At 37.7% G+C, this 23,799-nt stretch overlaps 1 protein-coding gene across 3 annotated transcripts in view; it reads right to left on the bottom strand.

Annotated features, from left to right (window-relative positions):
- Positions 1–23,799, bottom strand: part of NSD1 (nuclear receptor binding SET domain protein 1) — a 133,961-nt gene that overhangs the window by 9,502 nt on the left and 100,660 nt on the right. For all 3 annotated transcript variants that reach the window (XM_068536432.1, XM_068536431.1, XM_068536433.1), the window contains exons 13-20: positions 21,491–21,691; positions 19,153–19,332; positions 12,204–12,360; positions 10,620–10,825; positions 7,557–7,669; positions 3,175–3,444; positions 1,426–1,542; positions 32–173 (exon numbers count right to left, since the gene is read on the bottom strand). In XM_068536432.1, the coding sequence (XP_068392533.1) occupies positions 32–173; positions 1,426–1,542; positions 3,175–3,444; positions 7,557–7,669; positions 10,620–10,825; positions 12,204–12,360; positions 19,153–19,332; positions 21,491–21,691 (1,386 nt within the window). The remainder of the gene's footprint in view (positions 1–31; positions 174–1,425; positions 1,543–3,174; positions 3,445–7,556; positions 7,670–10,619; positions 10,826–12,203; positions 12,361–19,152; positions 19,333–21,490; positions 21,692–23,799) is intronic.

The raw sequence follows: 23,799 nt of genomic DNA, 5'->3' as shown, positions 1-23,799 counted from the left end.
CCTAGCTCCAGAATCCTTAAATGATTCTTACCTGCTTTAATGTCACTCAAGGCAAAAAGGCCAACACGGGTATCTCCATTCACAGACCACTTCTGTGTTTCACAGTTGGGCTGGCAGCAATGATTCATGAATCGAGCATAGTTTCCTTTGGGACCAGCATCAATAATACGATCCTAGAATTCCAAGAGATGCTGTTCAGCAGACCTCTACTATTATTGATTAAAATTAGAGTAATAATAAATAAGCTGGAGTTTCTATTTGTAAAGTTTGATTCTTCCAGAGGGGTGGTCTCAGAGTGTAGTCCCTTGACCAGCACTAGTATCACCAACTCGGAATCCGTTGGAAATGCAAGTTCTTGGGTTGCACCCCAGATATACTAAAGCAGAAACCCTGAGGCCCAGCAATCTGTGTTAAGCCCACTAGGTGATTATGATATATACTAAAGTTTGAGGACCACCGTCCTAGAAGTAGTAGCTTGTTCCATTCTCTTAATCAGGTAGTCCTGAACCCTGGCTACACATCAGAAATCACCTAAGATTTTAATAATGACATCAAGACCCCATCCCAAACGAAGATCAGAGTATCTTGAGGTGAGAATCTCACAATCCATAAAAGTACAACTCGGTAAATACAAAGTTTCACACCAAGAAAGGTCTATTATAAAAGTTAAAGGGGGGTGGGGGAGAGGAACCTAGCAGACCGTAATACTCAGGTACAAAGAGGAATCTCAGTATACACAGAAACGAAACACATTAGGATGCTGGAATTAGAAATAAATCCCATAAACAACAAGGTCCTACTGTATAGCACAGGGAACTATATTCAATATTTGGTGATAAATCATAATGCAAAAGAATATGAAAAAGAATATACATATGTATAACTGAATCACTTTGCTGTACAGCAGAAATACATACAACATTGTAAACGAAATATACTTCTATAAAATATTAAAAAACAAAAAATAAATAAAATAAAACATGTTGGAAACACACATACAAAAAAAGAAATCCCAAATATAATTCTAGACACCAGGGAAATGTAACTCATCAGAAATTCCAAATGCACTAATTAAATATGAACAAATCAGTGTCTCAATCTGTAAAATAAAAAGTAAAAGAATTATTATTTATTTCTCTGGCTTCAAGTTTTAATCTTATAGGAAAAACACTAAAAGACATAATCCCGAACTTACGTTGGACACTGAAAAATAATGCTAAAAGCAGCTGTATTGCCTTTTGCCATGGATGTACAGCTAGAAATGAGCAACCTTACCTAACTCCAGGACCCTGATCAAGCAATCCCTATGAATATGGGGGAAAGACACTGTTTTGGACAGTGTATGACATGCCTATAAACACTATAGCTGGGACAACACTAATTCACAATCTTACAACAGTGGAAATAACACTTTTCATTACTTACTTTGTCTAAAGTGAGCATATAGAAATTAGTGATATCGTGTTCTTGGGCATAACGGATTCGAGCTCTGCACTCTTCTTCATCTATTAGCTCACCCACATATTCATTGACAAATTCACCCTGGAACAAGAAATAGCTCTTGACTTAAGTGGCAAAAAGCATAACTGTGTTCACAGGTATACCTTATTTTAAAAAATTAATGAAAACAACAGATTCTCCAAAGCAATTCATGCACATTTAACTAGTCACTTTAACAAAGGTTTATTATTCAAGAAACCACATAATATAAATATGATGCTTCAACTATTTGAAAATATGAACCATCTCCCCACTCCTACCACAGCCAACAGCAGAAAACTTGGGATACACCTTAAGATCAACCAAAATGAAAGTAAGTAAACTAAAGTTCCACTATAATGGTGATATGGATAGTCGATCCCTTTACCTGTCCAAGAACCTAAAAGTCAATTTCGCTAAACTATCCTCTTTTTCCTTGCAGCATGCCCTGCCTACTGCCCTTCCACATTTCACATCACTGTCCTCCTGACTCACTATACAATAGTCATACTGGCTTTCTCTCATGCTATCCCCTCTACCTGAAATGCCTGAACACTCAACCAGCCTAAGCCAACAATTACTTAGCTTTCAAGTCTCAATTTAAAATATTCTCAGGGACTTCCCTGGTGGTGCAGTGGTTAAGACTCCACACTCCCAATGCAGGGGGCCCGGGTTTGATCCCTGGTCAGGGAACTAGATTCCCACATGCATGCCGCAACTAAGAGTTCGCATGCCACAACTAAGGAGCCCACGTGACACAACTAAGGAGCCCTTGAGCTGCAACTAAGGAGCCTGCCTGCTGCAACTAAGACCCAGCACAACAACAACAACAAAATTAAAATTCTCAGAGACAAGCTAGTTTCAGGCCCTTTGCCACATGCCTCCAGAACCCTTTGTGTTTCCACATTGGGTGATTACTTTTTCAATGTCTCTCCGCATCTAGAATGTAAACTGCATGAAAGCATGGACCATGTCTCTCTTACTGAGCACTGCATCACACAGCAACATGCCTGACACACAGACAATATATAATAGTTACTTAGCAAATGACTAAAATAGACCAACCCATATTCACTTCCTTTCCTAGACACAAACTTCAATAAAATTCTTCAAAATGTATAACCAGAGTAAGGTTTATTCTATTAAAATGTCAAATATAATTTATTTTACTCAAAGACTGTACAATACCATCTATTTATTAGAAACCTGCAGGTCCTTCCAAGTTTCAAGTTGAAGATGTTACTGCATTTTCATTAGAGAAGACCTAATCCTCTTCTCCTTCATGTTCCATGAACCCAAACCTATTTTTCTCTCAGTAAAAATAGATTTTATTTTATTAGTTGGTGATTAACACCTCTGTATCATGCTCTCACTATTCTCTCTCTTAACTACAGGTTCCAGGATTTCCACAAACGAGCAGACAAGGCCACAGTATCTCTATGAATTTCTCTCATTTTTTTCATCCTCATACATAGTGAACATGATAAATCCTTGAACTTTAGAAATAAAGGAGACCATCTATTCTCAAGCCTCTAATTTCTGGAAGGACTGGCAAGACATAATAGTAAGGTTAATCCTCACACTATATTATTTTCCTCCATGATCAATTTTCTCATATTCATCAAGAACAATTACTCATATTAAGCAACTGCAAAGAAGAAAAAAAATCTGAAAATTAAGAATAGGTTTCTTCACCTTTTTGATATCTGTTTTTGTCCGGAGACCCCAGCCCCTCTGTAATGTGCGAAAAATTTCAACCTCTGGATACTGGCGCTTAGTAAAGCACTGGTTTTGGCAGCGCCCTCCAGCAGGACATACTGTGGGGTGACACTCATAGAGCAGCATGCGGTTGATGCACTCGGAGTCTATCCCACAGGGGTTCTCATCAGTAGCTTTACAGTTGCAACGGGGAATTTCAGACAAGTCTGCAGTGAAGATCTGTACCCTGCCAATAGGACGGTTCACCTGGAGAAGAAACACATACTATAGTATAGCAGGCAAGTCAACACAAGACAATTTAGGACCTATGAAAGGCAGATTTCTTTCCTTTAAAGTCGCATGCCACATTTTACATGATTTTGAATTATCAAGATTCAGCAGGATTATTCACAATAGCTAAAATGTGGCAACAACACAAGTGTCCACCGACAAATGAATAAGCAAAATGTGGCAAAAATAATGGAATCTCATTCAACCTAAAAAGGGAGGAAATTTTGACACACGATATACAACATGGATGAACCCGGAGGACATTATGTTAAATGAAATAAGCCAGTCAAAACAGACAAATACTGATTCTACTTAGATACAAAGAGACAGAAAGTAGAATAATAGTTGCCAGGGGCTGAGAGGAGGGGAAAATGGGAAGCCACTGTTTATTGGGGTATAGATTTCAGTTTTACAAAATGTAAAGAGTTCTAGAGATGGATGGTGGCAACGGTTGCAAAACGTTATGAACGCATTTAATACCACTGAACTGTATACTTAAATATGGTAAGATCAAAAATTTTATGTTATCTGTATTTTACCACAATTAAAAAACTGGAGGAAATAAAGATTTAGGCAATTTGACATAAAAATAAAGTCTCACTTGATACACAAAATGTAAATACCACAAATTTTAAAAATTCATTTCTAAAAAAAAATCATAATTTCAAGGCTGGGAAGCCAAGCAAATTGTAAAATGAGTTTCTGCTATTGCCACATGGTGGCGCCACTTTAGCTGCTACATTAAAAAATAAAAAATCACCATTCTCAACCAGTAAATATTTAACATGAAAAGGTCTCTGAGCAATTGGAGTCCTATTTGTGAAGATGTATTTTAATATTGCCTATCATAACTTGAAATCTTTTTAATAGACTACAGCAATGTCACCCAGGCATTCATTTTTAGTGGTGCTAGTACTGAAAACCACCTTGAAAATCCAGTGTGGTAAAACATAGAGGCCAAACAATTTCTGTGATTCTGAAGCCATTAGAATTTTCACAAATACTAACAACAATGTGGAGAAAAAAAAAATAGATGTTCCACAACAGAGATGGATTTGTGCACTATAACAATGGTCTCCCCTACTTGGGGAGGGGTGGGGGGAGAGAGGGAGAGGGAGGGAGGGAGAGAGAGAGAGAGAGAGACAGAGAGAGGGGGAGGGAGGGAGAGAGTGTGGTGGGGGGGCTGGGGAGTGGGAGTTCGGGGTTAGCAGATGCAAACTATTATATATAGAGTGGATAATAACAAGGTCCTACTGTATAGCACAGGGAACTGTATTCAATATCCTATGATAAACCATAATTAAAAGGAATATATATATGTGTATAACTGACTCATTTTGCTGTACAGCAGAAATTAACACAACATTGTAAATCAACTATACTTCAATAAAATAAAATAAAAATGAGTCTCCCCTACTTGATATTATTTCAGTGGGAACAGTCAAACCACGAGTCTTCAAAAACCCATCCTACACATAAAATTTGACTCCTCAGGAATTGCATGATTTTGACAAGTCACTTTTACTTGCAAGACTGTTGTGGGGAATAATCTGTTTGTAGAAGTATACTGCCTTCAAACGTTCTCCAGAACAACTTAAAATGATGTAAGTCTCACTGCCAGATCTCTTCCCAGCTTCTTTAAAATACTGATAAACAGTATAAACTTGTTAATGGAGGAACACCCTCACCATATGCAACTGGAAGTCACAAACCTACTGAGTAAGGCAAATTCTAAGGCATAGACAAGGGCTGAGCTCAATCACCTGAAACTACAGGTCCTACATAAGGCATCTGAATATTCACCTCTGATTCAAGGTGAATATCTTTACCTGACTGACACACCCCCAACCAAAAAAAGTTTCATCCTACTCCTTTTCTCTCTATAAAGGTATGTTTCAATCATTCCTCCTTGACATATGATCTAACCTGTTATTAACCCCAAATAAGTTTCTTGCCTAACACAACATAAAGCAAAAACAAAACCCCACACGTGGTTAACTAAGAACAACACAGATATGTAATTGTAGTATTTACACTTGCTCTAGATCAGGGATTGACAAACTTTTTCTGTAAAGGGCCAGACAGTAAATATTTTATGTTTTGCAAGCCATAGATCTCTGGTGCATGTTGCTCAACTCTGCCACTATAGCTCGAAAGCAGCAATAGACAATATGTAAATGAACAAGCATAGCTGTGTGTCAATAAAACTTTAACTATGGACACTAATATTTGAATTTTATAAAATCTTCATATGTCAGGAAATAGTCTGTAAAAAACAAATTTTCCCAACCATACATAGTAGGCCAGATTTGGCCCATGGACCATAGTTTGCCAACCCCTATTCTAAATCTTTTTCCTGGAAATACGTTTTTGTTTTAAAGGTGGAGGAAAGAAGCTGGTGTCTAAATTCTGTGATTAGATCATGTATGGGACGTTAGTTGGTTTCTCAATATACAGGTTCAATACGGTTGACATGCTACTCTGAAGTGCCTAACTTCTGCTATGTGTGACCTCTACGACTGTGGAAACAGAAATTACTTTCCCTTTTTCTGAGGATGAACTACACCTCAGTGTTATGTCTCCATGCACAGTAACTCCATTTAACTCTCAGTTCTACCATCGGGGTCCATTTAGACCCAATTTTAGGTTTTGTTTAGTTTTTTTCCCAACAGTTTTAGCTACTTGAAAGGACTGATATTTTATATTTTATGACACTTTCTCAGAGGTCTTTCAAAAATCAAGAAGAAACTTTACTTATTAAAAAACTCATTCTATATCGCAACTACTAGGCAGGTCCATTAGACCTTTATAAATGTAACCTTTATTATGGAGTTTTAGTGTTCTTACTTTTCCTGTATCTCATAATTCTTTACTATTTCATCATCACTCTTTGTTACTCATCGATGATTGCCAACTATGCTAAAAAAGACAAAAATAATAAGTGGAATGACAGAATCATAAAAACATGATGCAACGGTGAAACAGTCACAGTTTAGTTTCTGCACTGCATTACCCAAAGTACTACATCATCTTTCCAGAAAGTATAAAAGACTGGAGATAACATCTTTCAGTCTACTTTTAGTAGGGTTGCTAGATTTAGCAAGTAAAAATCCAGGATACCCAACTGAATTTGAATTTCAGATAAAAAAACAAATCGTTTTTTAGTTTAAGTATGTCCCATGGAATACTTGGGACATACTTATACACACTAGACTCTAAAAATTGATCTCTAAGTGAAAATCTCAGACTTCAGAAACTCAAAAAAAAAAAGAAAAAAAAAATCAATGAATACACGAATAATGCTTCTCTAATGACAAAAAATATATACATATGGTCTTCCCATCCAGGAATGACATCATCACAAATATCTTGCAACAAGAACTTGGGCGATCTCATTTTGTTAATAGAGCTTATAGTATTCTTTCATGTGGTCTGATATTTGAGCACCAAAACTAACTTGATTAAAAGGTTTTTAAAAAAGAGGTTTCAGTAAATACTTACTAAAATTCCTAATAAGTTTGTTCCTCACTATTCCTTTATTTTTACTTCTGTAAAGTATTTATAAAAATGACTTAACAATATAAAAATATAAAGGGTCTACTGGACCCAGATGATAAATGATGATGACTGTTTTACCAGGTACACTAGCATCAGGTACACTTAACATGTATTCTTGTGACCTTGGGAATCCTAGTCATACTGGCCACCTAAAATATCTTTACTATCAGCCATTGCAAGAAGACTTACCATGTGTATTATTCACACTATCTCAGGGCCATTTATCATTTTTTATCAAGGCTCTTTTTTCCCTTTCAAACCACAAGGTGTTGACTGTGAACAGAATCTATTCCAACCCACTTTATGAAAAGACTTTCGAAAGCAACAGGAACAACACTGTATCAACACACAACTAATTTTATAAAGTGCACACAATGTGCTAGAAATGGTGCTCTGGCACTTTGTTCTTATCTTCTTTCAAGCTCATACCTCTACCTAAAAGCAACTGTGCTTGTGCTTCCAGATCTCCTCATGAACAGAGTGGGAAGCAGGCAAGCTATTACAGGGTCTCTCCTGAGGTCTTTTCTCACCTTTATATGCTTATAAGGCGGTGGCTTCTTGTCATTCTTTCGATCTTCCTGTAGCTGTCTTAGCTCTTTTTGGGTCTTTAACTCCTCAAACCTTGCTGCAGCTTCCTGAAGAGCTAAGAAAACATACAGCACAGTCACTTAATCTCTGGGTAGTGTTACTTATTTCACTTTTTCCCCCTTTTAAGTTGGAGAAAATTCATGTTTTAGACAAAAACCTAAGACATATATATGATTTCTATTTTCTCGTAAGTTATAGTCCCCAGAGTGTTCATATATGGCATTAAAATAAAACATAATCCATCATTAAATGGCACTATACAGACTACCAGTGTCAGAGGAAAACTTAAAACAAAAAACAAAAACACAGCTAAATAATTTGAAAAAGTCCACATATAACATCTCCTAACAATAACTAGACTGCATCTGCTCAGCAAAGTCACTGCCTTCAGGCTTTTTTCCTCAGTTCTGAGTTTTCTGCTTCCACAAATAATGTGTCTCCTAGGTGTCCAGGTAACATGCTGTGTTCCTCTGGAAGAAATTAAAATTTGAAGTTTTCCTTTCCTTCTTCCCTATTCTCTGGAGCACCTATCCTACTCTCCTCCTAAAGCTCATTCTGTAAATATCAGTTATTAGCCTAATACAAAGATAGATCTTTGCAGCTATTCTGCATTCAAGTCCTGAACTTTCATATGTTTAAAAGATTGTAGTGCCTGAAAAGTCTGAAAAAAATCTTAATCTCATTCTTCTCCACTTAAAACAAAATTTTAATTCATTATTCTTGACTCAGGTTAAAAACTCTTTAAAGAATTCCAAATTTTCCCACTTTCCTCTCTGTAGTTTTCCCCAAGCTCTGCCAATTCTTTAAAGAAAATCTCCCCTCTAATCCACACCCTTTTCTCCATTTCCTTGTCACCATCTAGTGGACTTGATGTTGCCTGGAGTTGTTCCCTCCTTCATTCATCCTATTATTCAGCATGTCCTACCTAGTTTATCTACTTAATGTCTATCTAGTACCCATCATCCTCTCGAGTCCATGCACTATTCTCTGTGACAGTCTCATTATCTCTGCCTGAAATTACTAAAACAGCCATCTCGCTGACATTCCTGGCTACAACCTCTCACTTTCTATGGTCCTGACATTCTAGTCAGACCGAGATTTCTAAAACTCTGCTCTGACCATGTAACTTAGACACCTCTTCAGTAAAACAGTCCAGTGTTCCCCCAACCCCGTGCTTAAACCACAGCAAATACTTGGAGGTCACTAACTCATCATGTTCGACTCAATGTGTGCTTTCACATATGCTGTCTTTTTGTTACAACATTTTAAGTTGTTAACTTCCTCACAGTCAGTGTAGGGGTTAAGAGTTTGGATTCTGGAGCCCAACTATACTAGAGTTTGAAACCTTCCTCTGTCACTTACTGGCACTGGAACCTTGTGCAACAAATTTAACTTTTTTTTTTTGGCCATGCCACGCAGCTTTCGGGATCTTAGTGTCCTGACTAGGGATTGAACCCGGGCCCCTGGCAGTGAAAGCACGGAGTCCTAACCACTGGACCACCAGGGAATTCCCCAAATTTAATTTTTATGTGCCTCAATTTCCTCATCTATAAGATAAAGATAATGGCATCTAACTTATAGGGTTGCTGCAAAGACTTAAAGCAGAAAACAAACTTTGAACAGGGCCTGGCAATCAACAAATGGTAACTGTTACTATAGTTCTTCTTCAAAGTATCACTTAAGAAAGGAGCCATCCATGACTTCCAAACTTTGATCCCCAGCACTGTTTTGCTTCCTCTTGGCCTGCTCCCACAGCATACCATGCACACTTCTGTCACAGCACTCTCAAAGAATGGCATTTTGACTACCGGTATCTGTGTCCAATTCCCCCACAAAACTATGTGTTCCTTGAAGGCAGAGGCATCCAGCCAGCCTAAGGTCAAGGTACAGAAAGAGCAGAATCGCAGAGCTTCAGCAGGCTCAGACTTGCGATATTGCCTACACTCTACCTTCGTCCCCAGCCTTGATGGTGGCCAGCTCTGTGCAAAGATGTTGGTCACTTGGTCCCTGACCATCTGAGACTATAAGACTCAAGACCCCAACTCTTGTAGTATTAGTACTGATAGTGCATATCTGCACAGAAAGCACACTGCCAACAGGTAAGTGAGGGCCCCTGAAATAACATGAGGGAAACAAAACCTCTGTTGAACTTATTCCTTATGGACATCATTCTCATTCCCCATCCAGGAAGTTTCACCTGCTTAGAATTTTATCGCACCTCACCAGGAAGTTTAACTTGCTTAAAATCCCCTCTTCACCTCACCATGCAAACAAAATCTTATACTTCAATGTCCAAATATATTCAAATAACAAGAGATACCTGTATTGCCTTTCAAAGGACAGCTAAAGGAAGAAGCTAATTATCATTGATGGGATACCAACTATATGCCCTTCAGGATGATTTTTGTATTATCTCATTGAATTCTCAAAGCAACCCTTACTCATTATATAGGCAGAGAGAACGCTGCCAACCCCTCCTGGCCTCAAATACCCCCTCTCCTTCACTGCTAGGCCAGCTTACAAAAACGTCTTTGATTAGAACATTTATGCACCTTCACCATCTTATTATGTTGCTCTATAATTTTGGGTGAATTTTATTTCTTCTCAACAAACTAAACAAACAAACGAACACCTCCTTGGAACAAATGTGGCTCTGCTAGATATTGTAGCCCTTGCCTAGCAAACTGTAGTGTTTATTCTACAAAACAGTTCCAAAGCTCTGGTACTTACCTGACGAGACGCTGACAAAACAGAATTGGTAAGATAAGGAACTTCCCTTAAGGAAATTCTAGTTAAGTAAAGGTTAGGTTCAAAACTAATGAACTACATGGGTCAACTTCTCTGCAAAATCCTGTAGCCACAGCCACATACTGCCCCAGAGGGCAGAACATAGCTGCTAACGGAGCATGTATGAATTCTAAAACATACAATTCTAACAGAGAGCAGATACGCGGGCAACAGAGGTCTGTGTTGGCCTGGGAAACAAAAAGGATAGATAAAGTTACCTTTTTTATATGTACCGTCCACTCCTTTGCCCATCTTATCCTTGCTGCTCACATCCCCCTCCATGTAGGGAAAGACTCGGGCCTGGTGAGTCCACAGATAGTCATTAGACCCAAAGAAGAGCACAGGGAACTCGCCCACATCATGTCTCATCTTGTCAATATTGGAAGGTACAGCTCGAGGATGGCAGATCTCAGCTGGCCACCACCTGGGAAAGGTGAAAAGAAGGAAGGAAGCCTCTAGAAGGCTGCAAGGAACGAAAAAGAATCCTACTTTTGGGACAGGAATAAGGAAAAGCAATGTCTCTCTAACCCACATTAATGTCCGACCCAGGGCATTCTTACAATCTAACTAGAGAAGAAACAAGCAGTATGTGCCAAAAGGCTGAAGATGCCCACCCTCACGCACGTGCTCAAATACACACACACACACACACACACACACACACACACACACACACACACACTCCCTTAGACTGTTGTTCTACTTCAAGGAATCTATAAAAGGAAATAATTAGAGATAGGAACAAAACTTTATGACTATAATGTCCACTGAAGTATTATCTGTAAGAATGAAAACCCGGAAAAATTTTAAATGTTCAACAGTAAGGGAATGACAGACGCTATACAATGAAATACAAATTGGCCTTTGAGAAGGAAAACTACTACAACGACTTTTAGGAAGACAATTTGGCATTAGCTATTAAAGCTGGAAACCCTGACCCTGCTATTCTATCCTGAGAATGGCCTAGAGAAGCTCCCATGCATGTACACCATGAAATACTGACAAAATATTCATAGTCCAAACATGAATGTGAGAATGGATAAATAACTACACCACACTGTATGACTATATAAAGGAACACCGTAGAACAGTGAAGTACAAATGAGCTAGAGCGCTGCACTAACCATAATAAATCTCAGGAGCCTAACAGTGAATGAAAAAAGCAAGCTGCAGGAAAATACAGCAACAATTCCTTTATATAAAGATCTAAAACATACAGAACAAAACACACATGTGGTAAACCTATATAACCAGGCAAAGAAATAAAAAGCACAAAATGCAGTACAAGGTGCCAGTAAAGTACTGTTTTTTTTAACTGGGAGGTACATACACAAGTGTTTCTTTAAAATCAAGCATGTTATAACATTTTTTGTACATTCCATATCCAATAAAAATAATTTTAAAAAGAAAAAGCAAGAAACAAAACTGGGTACAAACAACGATAAGGCTAATCAATTATGTTGAAGGTGCATGTATTGGTGTGTCTGCAAGTAAATATGCCAAAATGTTAGTGATGTATCTTCCTTGTTTGTGAGATTATGGGTTTGTTTTCATTCATAAAGTTCCTACAGAGGATATATATTATTCCTATAATTGCAAAACATAAAGCAAAGTCTTTTTCTTCTATAATGGATATTCCTATAATTGCAAAACATAAAGCAAAGTTTTTTTCTTCTATAGTGGAAAATTAATGGGGGAGGGGGTGAACCTTGTTTAATCAGACCATTTTTTAAAAAAAGTTAAGCACAAGAAACAGAGGCTGGTAAAAGAACTAAGTGCCAGTCTCCTTCATGCTTACTTACCTGTATCGTCCAACTTTTACCCAGACAATTTCCCTGTAATGTGGCTTTTTGCCTGCCTTACAGTCATTGCAATACCAGTTTCCTTCAGGGATATCAATGTTCAGGCATTCACGATGAAAAGCAGCAGGGCAAGAATCACAGCACAGAAGGCTGCCTCCTGTGGGAATCAAAAAATCTGGCACTAGCATCACAAGGCTGCATATAAGGATCCAGCTGAAACAGCTCTTGCTCAGCTCCTAACCAATTATTTATCTCCCAGCCAAGGGCTTAGTAATTTAATTATTCAGAAAGACTTTTCTACAAGAGTATTCCCTCTCCAATGTACTTGAACCCCACCCCTGGGGGTTTGTCAGATTTTACCCTTATTGACAAAATTAGGTTAGGGCAATGAGGGCAGAAGTAAACCTCTAAAAGTCATATATGTACACACACACACACACCCCACACACACTTCTTCCTCTTCATTAAGAGACAACACACTATAAAGAGAGTATCAATGATACACAATGCCAGAGTATAAAGAGCACAAGCTTTAACTGATGTCAGACTTGAGCTCTAAGATCATATGGCTTTGGGGAATTCACTTTCTTTGCTGAGTTTTAATTTCTTCAGTGGTAAGGTATTTTCTACAATGAACAATAATCACACCTGCTTGAGAACTAAATAAGCAAATAAATTGCGTAGTAGTGTCTGACATGTAAGTAGTCTCCACAAGGCCAGTTCCTTCCCTCTTTTTAAATTACATTTTAATCTTTTTTGTATGGCACTCTCACAACACCTAAGGGCCCTCTGCAGAATAACATTTACAAATGCATAAACATAATACACAAAAGAACGTAGATTAAAATGCTCAGAATGTTAGAACGAGAGATTAGAGTTATATATGTTTCCTTGTAATGCACAAATAAGAAGATGTAGCAGTAGTAATGATTAGAAACAAGACTTCAAGATATGTACAACAAAATTTACTGGTGACAAAAATCACAGGTACTAATGTTCTTTGTAGCCTAAACTTCAGCTAGGTACAAGATCTACCCTCTCCATCCAAGTTTTCAGATACCAGATTAATTACATGTATTGCAGTGATGATGAATTTTCACTTCTTAAAAGATTTTTACTCAAAGTGCCTCAATTTACATATCTGAATCTGAAATCCTCATGGTTGCAGATAATAAAGAATTTCAGGTAAAGAGGTTTCACATTTAAGGAATACAATAAATGCCTTATTTATCTTATGCCAGAAATGAGCATGCTTCAAACATGCTAGACTCAAGCATGTAATTCCAAGTTTCACCCTGAAGAGATAGGGAGGGATAAAGTCATAAGCAAGGTATATACTCATGTCCATCTTCTTGGTTTCACTGTGCTTCTCTTTCCTCATAAAAACCTACCAAAAACTTAATTTTCTGACACCCCATCCTTAAACGATTTCTACCGTGCCTTTTCTTTTTCTCAATAATCGAGAGCAGGCTCTTAAAACAAGCTTTGTGGTGTTTGTTTTGTTGGGGACAGGGATGTGCTTTTGAGACCCAACTCCTGCTTCAACTAGAGAAGCTCTCCTTTTACCTGTGTTGTACATCTCAGATTCAGAGTGAGGTTTCATTTGGGAAGAAGGTCTGTTGCTACAAGTTCCAAGAACTTGTTTACTCAATACATATAGCCTGTACTCTATGCTTTCAAAGTCATATTTTGCTATTCTTGTGCATTTTGTGGACGAGGTAAACAATCTTCGCATGGGACATAGAGTGACACAGAGTCACATAAGTGACTGCCTCAATAATGGGATACCTTCTACAACATTCCTCTCTATGCTTAGTTATCTGCTGGGTCAAAATTTGATTAATAACAATTTGCCAACTACATGGCCTTGGTAGAAAAATCTTCCTTTTACTAAGCTGACATTCATGACAACTAGAAATATGTCATGTACAATAAGGCATTTGAATTAGGCCTTCAAAGAAGGCATGAAAAGAAATCTGGACAGAAGAATAACCAGTGAAGAACGGTCAATGGTGGCAAGCACAACAGTTTTGCAGGGAAGGACATAATGGGATGAGCTAAGGGAGAATATGAAGAAAGAAAGTGACAGGATTAGTCTGGGTGATGAGTGGGAGGCAGGCAGGAGGGTCTGTCTGGTGGGAGTAAAGGAAACATATAGGAGAAAGACAGGAAGACGAAAAGAGGGAAAACCACATGAACCATCATATGAAACCAAAAGATGAAAAGGTGACATTTGGTAGAAAACAGTAAGAGAAAATAGAGTTTAAACATATTGTTGAATTCTAGGAACCGATTATTTTCAATTTAGCGATTTACCATACTATTACTATAAGACTCTGATAACTACCTTCAGTTTTCTCCTTTACATGAACAAACAAATGTCCCAAGACTCTACTCTTTCCTTGTCTTCTAACAGCAGGATAATCCTAGATAGTGGGATCAACAGTTCTTAGGCTTTTTGGCCTCACGAACACTTTATAGTTTTGAAAAATAAGGAGATTCCCAGAGAACTTTTGTTTTTATGGGCTAAAAATATTGATTAATTCATTTAAAAGTAACAATAAATCTATTATGTTAACATAAATCACATTTTTATGAATAACTATATTTTCCAAAATGAACGTTTTTTAATAAGCTCAGTGTTTTACATTTTATTTTTGTTCTTTCTTTTAAATTGAAGTGTAGTTGATTTAGAGTATTTCAGGGGTACAGCAAAGTGATTCACTTATACATATATACACACACACACATATCTATTCTTTATCAGATTCTTTTCCATTATAGGTTATTACAAAATACTGAATATAGTTCCCTGTGATATACAGTAGGAACTTGTTGTTTATCTATTTCATATATGTGTACCTGTTAATCCAAAATTCCCAGTTTATCCCTTCCCTCCCTTTCCCCTTTGGTAACCGTAAGATTGTTTTCTATGTCTGTGAGTCTATTTCTGTTTTGTAAACAGGCTCATTTGTATCATTTTTTTAGACTCCCCGTATTAGTGATATCATATGATATTTGTCTTTCTCTGACTGACTGACTTCACTTAGTATGATAATCTATCTCTAGGTCTATTCATGTTGCTGCAAATGGCATTATTCATTATTTTTTATGGCTGAGTAATATTCCATTGTGTGTGTGTGTGTACGTACGTATACACACACACACACACACACACAGACACACATCTTCCTTCTCCATTCATCTGTCGATGGACACTTAAGTTGCTTCCACATCTTGGCTATTGTAAATAGTGCTATGAACACTGGGGTGCATGTATCTTTTTGAATTAGAATTTTCATCTTTTTTGGACATGTGCCCAGGAGTGGGATTGCTGGATCATATGGTAACTTTATTTTTAGTTTTTTTAAGGAACCTCCATACTGTTCTCCATAGTGGCTGCACCAATTTACATTCCTACCAACAGTGTAGGAGGGTTCCCTTTTCTCCACACCCTCTTCAGCACTTGTTATTTGCCGACTTTTTGATGATGGCCATTCTGACCAGTGTCAGAGTGACCATATTTTTTTGCAAATATTTTTACTTAAATCTGTTGTAAAATGTTGTCTGGTTGATGTGTATGAAGAAAATCTGGTCTCTCACAGATAAACAGTTGGAAAAAGGAATATTTTAATAACCTGTTCAATAACTACATATTCTTTGATACTATACACTAAAACCTCACAGGGTAAACCCTACTTGCAATGTCTAATCTGAAACTGTATCAATATACTATTGATATGTTACTAATAGTTACTAATGTAACTATTACATTAAAATTCTTTAATCTGTCTTGCACTTTGAATGGATCTTTTACATATGCATGGTTTTTAACATCATGCATTGTTCATGTGGAAAATATTGGTTTGCTGAGTCTGGTAATCTTCCAAATGTTGATCTATTTCGTTATGTAATACAAAAAAATGTCACATTTATTAATATCCCCATGATTTCATCAGTAAATACTAGGAAGCAGTTAAGCTCAGGGTGGGTAGATGACAGTTTTCCAAAATTCTAATTTTTACTTAAGAACTCAAATTTTATCATTGGCAACAATTTGCCAGTTGTTTTTCCTTGAATTGACAGGCTCCTTTTTATCCATTTTCAAGAAATGTCTGACGAATATCCAAGTATGAAGAGCCATAGTTTTTTAGTAATTTTTTAAATTAATTTATTTTTATTGGAGTACAGTTGATTTACATTTTTAGTAATATTTAAGCCTAAAAATGGTGTTCCATGAACAAGGTAGCCAGTTCAGATTGCAACTCAATTGCACGAGTGCTTTAACTTAAGATAACCACCAGTATGCAACAGAACTGTGTTATGTATACTTCCCATTTTATCACACTGAATATTAAAACAATGTTCACATGACAGTTGAGATTTAATACATTTTACTTACTTTTTAAAATCGAGGACACTGTTATGTGAAACGTCCATGTTTTTACTGCAAGTGTGTGGTGACACAGAATTCAATGACTGCTATTACTTGCACAGTTTAGAGCCATCACCTTGATTTGCACTAAGGTGCTAGCAGTTTTACTCACTATTGGCTTTGCACCATCTGTGCAAATGTCAACAAAGAAAAAAGGCAAGTAACATCTTGGTATTATTATGAAAAGAGTTATGATCTCATGGAGGCTCCTGAAGGGTCTCTGGATCTTCTCCACTTCCCAAAGATTGATAGGTCACATTCTGAGAGTCACTGCTGCAGCTACTAAGTTTTCTTGGGGACTAAGTTTTCATTATGAGTATCCATTATTATGCCACAAGTTTGGACTGCCAAGACAAAGGAACCTCTACTCTGAAACCATCTCATTCCACTGTGGAATGAAAAACAGTCTAATGCTGAAACTGTTTCATCTCCCCATCTTCACAAAACATGTAAAATTTTTAGAGCCTACATTTCAGCCTCCCAGACATCTATTTTCATTCTAAGAGCAGAATTTTAGAATGTTGTATTTAAATGCTATTAAATATCAAAATTGTCTTTAACTTTCTTCTAAACAAAAGACAGGTGGTATAATGATAAACAGGCAGCAGTGTTCACCACAGTTTTATAAGGAACAGATATTATAAAAGCAAAAAAGAATGTACGATACAGGAGAATCACAAAGCTAACATATCTAAAACCAAAAACAGCACAGTACTTTGTGCACTAAAACATCCCTAACTACATCAAAATCCCACCCACATGATTGCACTTAATACTCTATTTTATTTATTCTATATTAGTACCATAGTTTGAGGATTACAACTATGTCCTGATGCAAACTCTAGTCATGTTACATAAATCTTAAGAGCAACAACAGCAACAACAACAAAAAAGTCCCGATTGACCATTTTCAATCATATAAAGGAGTCATAAAACTTCCTTTATGGCTTTAGAACTATTTAGTATATCCCAATTTCTCAAAAGGGATGCTAATTCAATTACACATGTTGACTCTTTTTAAAATTAGTCCTTCGGAATGTTCATAACCAGCCAAATTTTCGTGAAATTGCATCACCAATAAGTAGATCTTAAAAAACCGAAAAGTCAAGGAAATTGTTTCCCCCAAATTACTAATCAACAAAATTTAGTCAATTTGAAAAGGAAATGAAAAAACTGTATAAGAGAACTGGTGTCACCCTCAACACTAGAAAACAGGGTAACCCAACGTGTGCTTCTAGAACAGAGGCAAATGAAGAACAGTCTCAAGCAGAGAAATGTAGGACCTGTGGGTGTTTCTCAGAAGTTCAGCCAACCAAGAGAAAAATTTAAATAAGGAATTCAGAACTACAAGCACCACAGTAAATAGACTGGTGGAGTACTAAATCCTCCACTTAACAAAACAGCAAAAATCAGGCTGTGAGGAATGGAAAGGAAAGAAAATGTTTAAGAAGGATAATATTGACTTTGCTCTAAATTAGGAGAAGTATGTTTTAAGTAGGGGTTGGAGAGGGGGGAGATACAGATAAAGACATAAAATTTATTTGTCCTCCACTGAAGACCTTGTAGGAACTATTATCCCTTACAGTGAGGAAATATTTAACAGAAGTTCATAAATTCTTTTACTTTCACTTTGTTTATTCCCTTTAAACTAATATAAAATTGATTTTAGAAAAACCACACACAATTACCTGATAACAACATCTTCTAGACTTGTTCCTATCCAGATATCTACCCCTTCTATCTGCTTATATGCACATATGTCTGGAGTATTATCACTTAATATTAAGCAATGGTTTTTTCTGATGTAGGACTTGGGGTTATTTAGGGTTTTCAAAATTTCTTTCTTATTTTATTTTTTACCTCCAGTTTATTTTTTACTTTTTTCCCCAGCTTTATTGAGATATAATTAACATATAATATTGTGTAAACTTAAAGTGTACAACATATATGTACTTGATATGTGTATGTACTGTGAAGTGATCACCACAATAAGATTAGGTAACATATTCAACAACTCACATACTTACAATCTTAAGGGCTGTGTGTGTGTGTGTGTGTGTGTGTGTGTGTGTGAGAGAGAGAGAGAGAGAGAGAGAGAACTTTGAAGATCTACTCTCACAGCAACTTTCAAATATACAATACAGTATTGTTAACTATAGTCACCATGCTGTGTATTACATCCCCCAAATTTATTCATCTTATAACTGGAAGTTTGTACCATTTGACCACATTCCCCCATTTTCTAAGAACAATTTTGTTTCCTTTCTCTTTTCTTTAAATTGCTTCAATTGTTTATCATTTTGTTAAAATTAAATCATTATTCAAAATAACAAAAATAAAACCCTCTCTATTGGGGAACAAAACCACTGTCCTGTTATGTTATCAATAATTAAGGACATCACTTCCCAGTATTTCTTCTAATGGCAATGTGAAGAAAACTATACTTTTGTTTCAATTAAAATACTGCATTCACCTCTTTTTAGACTATCCATACATCAAGAAGTCATGTCTTACCTTCTGAGCATACAAAACACCAGCTAACATTAACATGCTCATGATTTCGGCAGCCACGTCTGGGGGTAAAGTGATTAGGGCAGATGATGCTATTGGATGCAAGGATCTTTGACCCAGCAGCCAGGCAAAAGTCATTGGCATGGTATGCCACTGGGCAGCGGACACAGCGCATCAGTCGACCTAAAAATAAGAGAAGCAGAAAAACCAGGGAGAGACAAAAGAAAAAGGGATTAAACATAAAAACGATGTGAGTTATTCAAGTTTATTTGCTAGCACTGGGAAAATGCCATAAACAAATGGAAGCACTACTAGATCAAGAGACCTTAAACACCCAATTCCCTAAGAAAAACTCAGATGGGAGCTATATGATAAATGGCCTTAAGGAGTCCGATCCCACAACAGTAAGTGAGTCTACCTCAACAAGAATAAGCCTCACTCAAACCACTGTCCTGACTGGAAAACAGAATCAGCTGCAGACGAAACAGTGGGGGTTGGGGTGGGGGGTGGTGTGTGTGTACAATCAGATTAAAAGACCAGATGGGAGAAACACTCACTAATGCTTGCTTTCCTTGGCTGGTACTCTGTGATTCTTAAAGCCTTTTAGGTGAATGAATAAACCCCTCTACCTCCACCCCCCATGAGATGTATCCTCTAACATACTTTACCAACTAAAAACCACTACCAAACCACCCCAATGCTACCTACAATAGCAACTGAAAAGGAGAAGGTAGCTGATGGTTAAGCTGCAATTTTGATCAAGCATGTTACTGTACTTAAGACTGACAAGATCTATAGTGCCAGGAAATCATCTTACAGAAGATATCACCAGTCTGATTAAAAGAAAAGTCAAAACTGCCACATTTTTCTTGCCCAATCCCCTTTGGGAGAAGTGGGTTCTTTGGGCATACAAGCATTTAATAGTAGAGATACAATATTTGGCTTTCAGAGAAATCAGTAAGAGACCCACTAGTACTGAGCAGAAAGAAATGATTGGGGCTTCCCTAGTGACGCAGTGGTTAAGAATCCACCTGCCAATGCAGGGGACAAGAGGTCAGGCCTTGGTCCGGGAAGACCCCCCCTTGCTGCAGAGCAACTAAGCCCGTGCGCCACAACTACTGAGCTTGCTCTCTAGAGCCCACATGCCACAACTACTGAGCCTGCGTGCCACAACTACTGAAGCCTGTGTGCGCCTAGAGCCTGTGCTCCGCAGTAAGAGAAGCCACCGCAATGAGAAGCTCACGCACCACAATGAAGAGCAGCCCCCGCTCGCCACAACTAGAGAAAGCCCACACGCAGCAACAAAGACCCAACGCAGAAATAGACAGATAGATAAATAGATAGATAGATAAACAGATAGATAGATAGAATCCGCCTGCCAATGCAGGGGACAGGGGTTCGAGCCCTGGTCTGGGAAGATCCCACATGCTGAGGAGCAACTAAGTCCCTGCGCACAACTATTTAGCCCACGCGCCTACACCCCGTGCTCCACAACAAGAGAAGCCACTGCAATGAGAAGCCTGCACACCGCAAGGAAGAGTAGCCCCCGCTCGCCGCAACTAGAGAAAGCCTGCACGCAGCAACGAAGACCCAACGCAGCCAAAAATAAAATAAATAAATAAAATCAATAAATTTATTTTTAAAAAAAAGAAAAAGAAAGAAATGATTGTTTTCTCACTGGGAATGGATTTAGAAACTTGACTTTATCTGCACCCACATAATAGTTTTGGAAACCTCAGCTCTCAAGCTCACCATGAAGCAGGAAAAAATTTTCTGGATAGGAATTTCCATTTTAAAAAATAAAACAAATCAGCACAAAACAAAAACCTCAGTTCTGCCCTATATGCATGTCTGAATGATATCACATTTGATAACCATACATATAAGGGCCCACAGAAGAAGAATACACTTTATTCTGATGAAGGAAGACATCCAGCAGAGGGAAGTCCCTGGTGGACCAGTGGTTAGGATGCTGTGCTTTCACTGCAGAGGGCGCGGGTTCAATCCCTGTTTGGAGAACTAAGATCTCACAAGCCACATGGCGTGGCGCAGAACAGAGCAAAACAAAACAAGATGTCCAGCAGAACACCTTTTCAAACTAAATGTCACATGAATTCCAAATATTTAAAACTACCACATAATGCCGGGGGTTGCATAAAGCACATGTAAAAATGTGGTGACTGCTAAATTTGTCCATTACTCTCTTATCTCTCACATAAAATGCTGGTACTCTGAAAAAAGCTAGAGGCTATGAAGAGATATGCCAGATAGCATCTGAAACATCCATTGCCAATGAGACCGAGGTTCTATAATTAGATTGGTCTACACAAGAAACCCATACCTTTAGATGCGGAAACACTGGCTGGATTAGCAGCATGGCAGGTTATACATATGTGGAGGGAGCACCGGAAGCCCTTGTTCTGCAAGACAGTGGGTGGATATCTCTGGACACACTCTTCATGGTAAAACTTTCCACATAAGGGCAGAAGGCACCTTTTAACATCTTCCCCACTCTGCTTGCATACAAAACAGGTATGTATTCCTAGGAAACAGGAAGAAACAAATTAATACTAACTCAAGAATTCACTCAATGCTAAACCATTAGGTGAAAAGTTAGTGAGTAAACAATTCTGCACCAAATTCCAACATGGGGTGGGGGTGGAGGGTGCCCACACCACAAAGCAATTCTCTGATACCAGCTGGTATCCTACAATTCAACTCAATTCTGACACTATCTACTTGGAGATAATATCAGATCCCACAGATTAAGTAAGGGTTCAGTCCCACAAGACTGCCTCCCACCCCAACCCTTACCAGTTGTAAGTCAAGCTTGTCATTTGTACTTCTGACCAACTGGCTATAAATCAGAGGTTGGGTTCAATTAACTTGCAAGAGTGGGTCACAGAACTCAGAGAAACACTTTACTTACTAGATCATCAGTTTACTAAAAAAATGATGTAGTTCAGGAACAGCTAGTTAAAAGAAATGCATAGAGTAAGGTATGGGGAAAGAGCTCAGAGCTTCCAGGGCCTCTCCAAGCACGCCACTCTCCCCTAATCTCCATGTGTTCACCAACCCAGAAGCTCTCCAAACCCCATCCTTTTGGGTTTTAATGGAGGCCACATTACATAGGCATGATTGATTAAATCACTGGCAATTGAGGACTAATCCAACCTCCAGCACTCTCCCCTCCAAAAAGGCCAGGGGGAGATGGAACCCTCTAATCACATGGGTTGGTTCTCCTGGCAACCAGCTCCCATCCTTAGCTAGTTCCAAAAGTCATCTCTCATTAACATAAAAAAAGACATACATCTTTATAGCCCTCATCACTTAGGAAATTTCAAGGGTTTCAGGAGCTCTGCGCCAGAAACTGGACAAAGACCAAATATATATTTATTAAAAATCACAATATCATAGTGAAGAACATTACAATAGACTGATCAGTATGACAACACGAACCTACTGAACAATCTTAATATCCCTATTAAGTGGGAAATTTAATACATGCTTGCTGATGTGATGCTATAGGAAGTAGACATCCCCCACAAAGTATTCTTGCCAAAGGAAAATTGACTTGACCTGATCCAGCCTCTAGATCTAACTACAAGTTTCCAGGAAATACGGAGGACAGAGGAACAAGTTAAAGGGACACCTCAAGGATGCAATCAGCCAAATTTAGAATGTAGAAAACTTGGCAGACAAATGACCATTGTCTCAAGAAATAAAGAACATTAAAAAATTGGGTGAGGGGTCCCTCAAATATGTGCAGTTATTGGGATCCAGCAATAAGGTTTGTCATGTAGGGGTGACAAGTAAGGTTTGATTTAGCACAGGCCCAGTAGGGAAACCACACTTGGATACTGAGCACTTAAAATGGCACTTGTCTAAATTGAGATGTGTAGTCAGTGTCAACACACGTTGGAGTTTGAAGACCTAGCACATAAAAAAGAATGTAAAAAATTTCAGTCATTTTCATATTAATTATATGCTGACATATTTTGAATATACTGGGTTAAATAAAACATATTTTGTTGTAAAAAAACAAAAAAAATTGGGTGAGGGGAATAGTACTGCTGTAGATTAAGAGAAGTTTAAGAGATGAATTTTTTTATTAAAAAATACAATACAGGGACATTATTTGGATCTTGATTCAAAACACTATAAAACAATATATTTTGAGACAAAGTGGGAAAATTTGAAAGTGGGACTGGGTAGTTGAGGACACATAGGAGTCACTGTATACAATGGATATATATTTTTAAAGTGTTAAAAAAATATGCTAGTTACATATATTTTGAACTATATGAGTAAAATGAGGCAAGAAGTTGATAACTACTGAAGCTAAGTGATGAATATGTTGAGATTCTTTATACTGTTCTCTCTACTTCTGTATATGTCTGACGATTTCTGTAATAAAAAGTTTAAGAGAAAAAAAAAAAATCTACCTCTCGCTGGGAAGCAAAACAATGTAAAGGAAAGAGCCCAGGCTTGAGAGACAGACAGACCTGAACACGAATCCTGCCTTTGGCACCTGCTGGAAATAGGAACACAGTAAAATAATCCACCTCATCTTTATAAACAGTGAGATCACCAACTAATAATAATTTTAGAAAAAAATTTAAAATAAGTATTTGAAAAGAAGCAATCTAC

Source organism: Eschrichtius robustus, chromosome 2 (assembly GCF_028021215.1).
Source record: "Eschrichtius robustus isolate mEscRob2 chromosome 2, mEscRob2.pri, whole genome shotgun sequence".
Taxonomy (NCBI): Eukaryota; Metazoa; Chordata; class Mammalia; order Artiodactyla; family Eschrichtiidae; genus Eschrichtius; species Eschrichtius robustus.
Note: the sequence above shows the minus strand (reverse complement) of the source record. Positions and strands in the feature narration are given on the sequence as shown.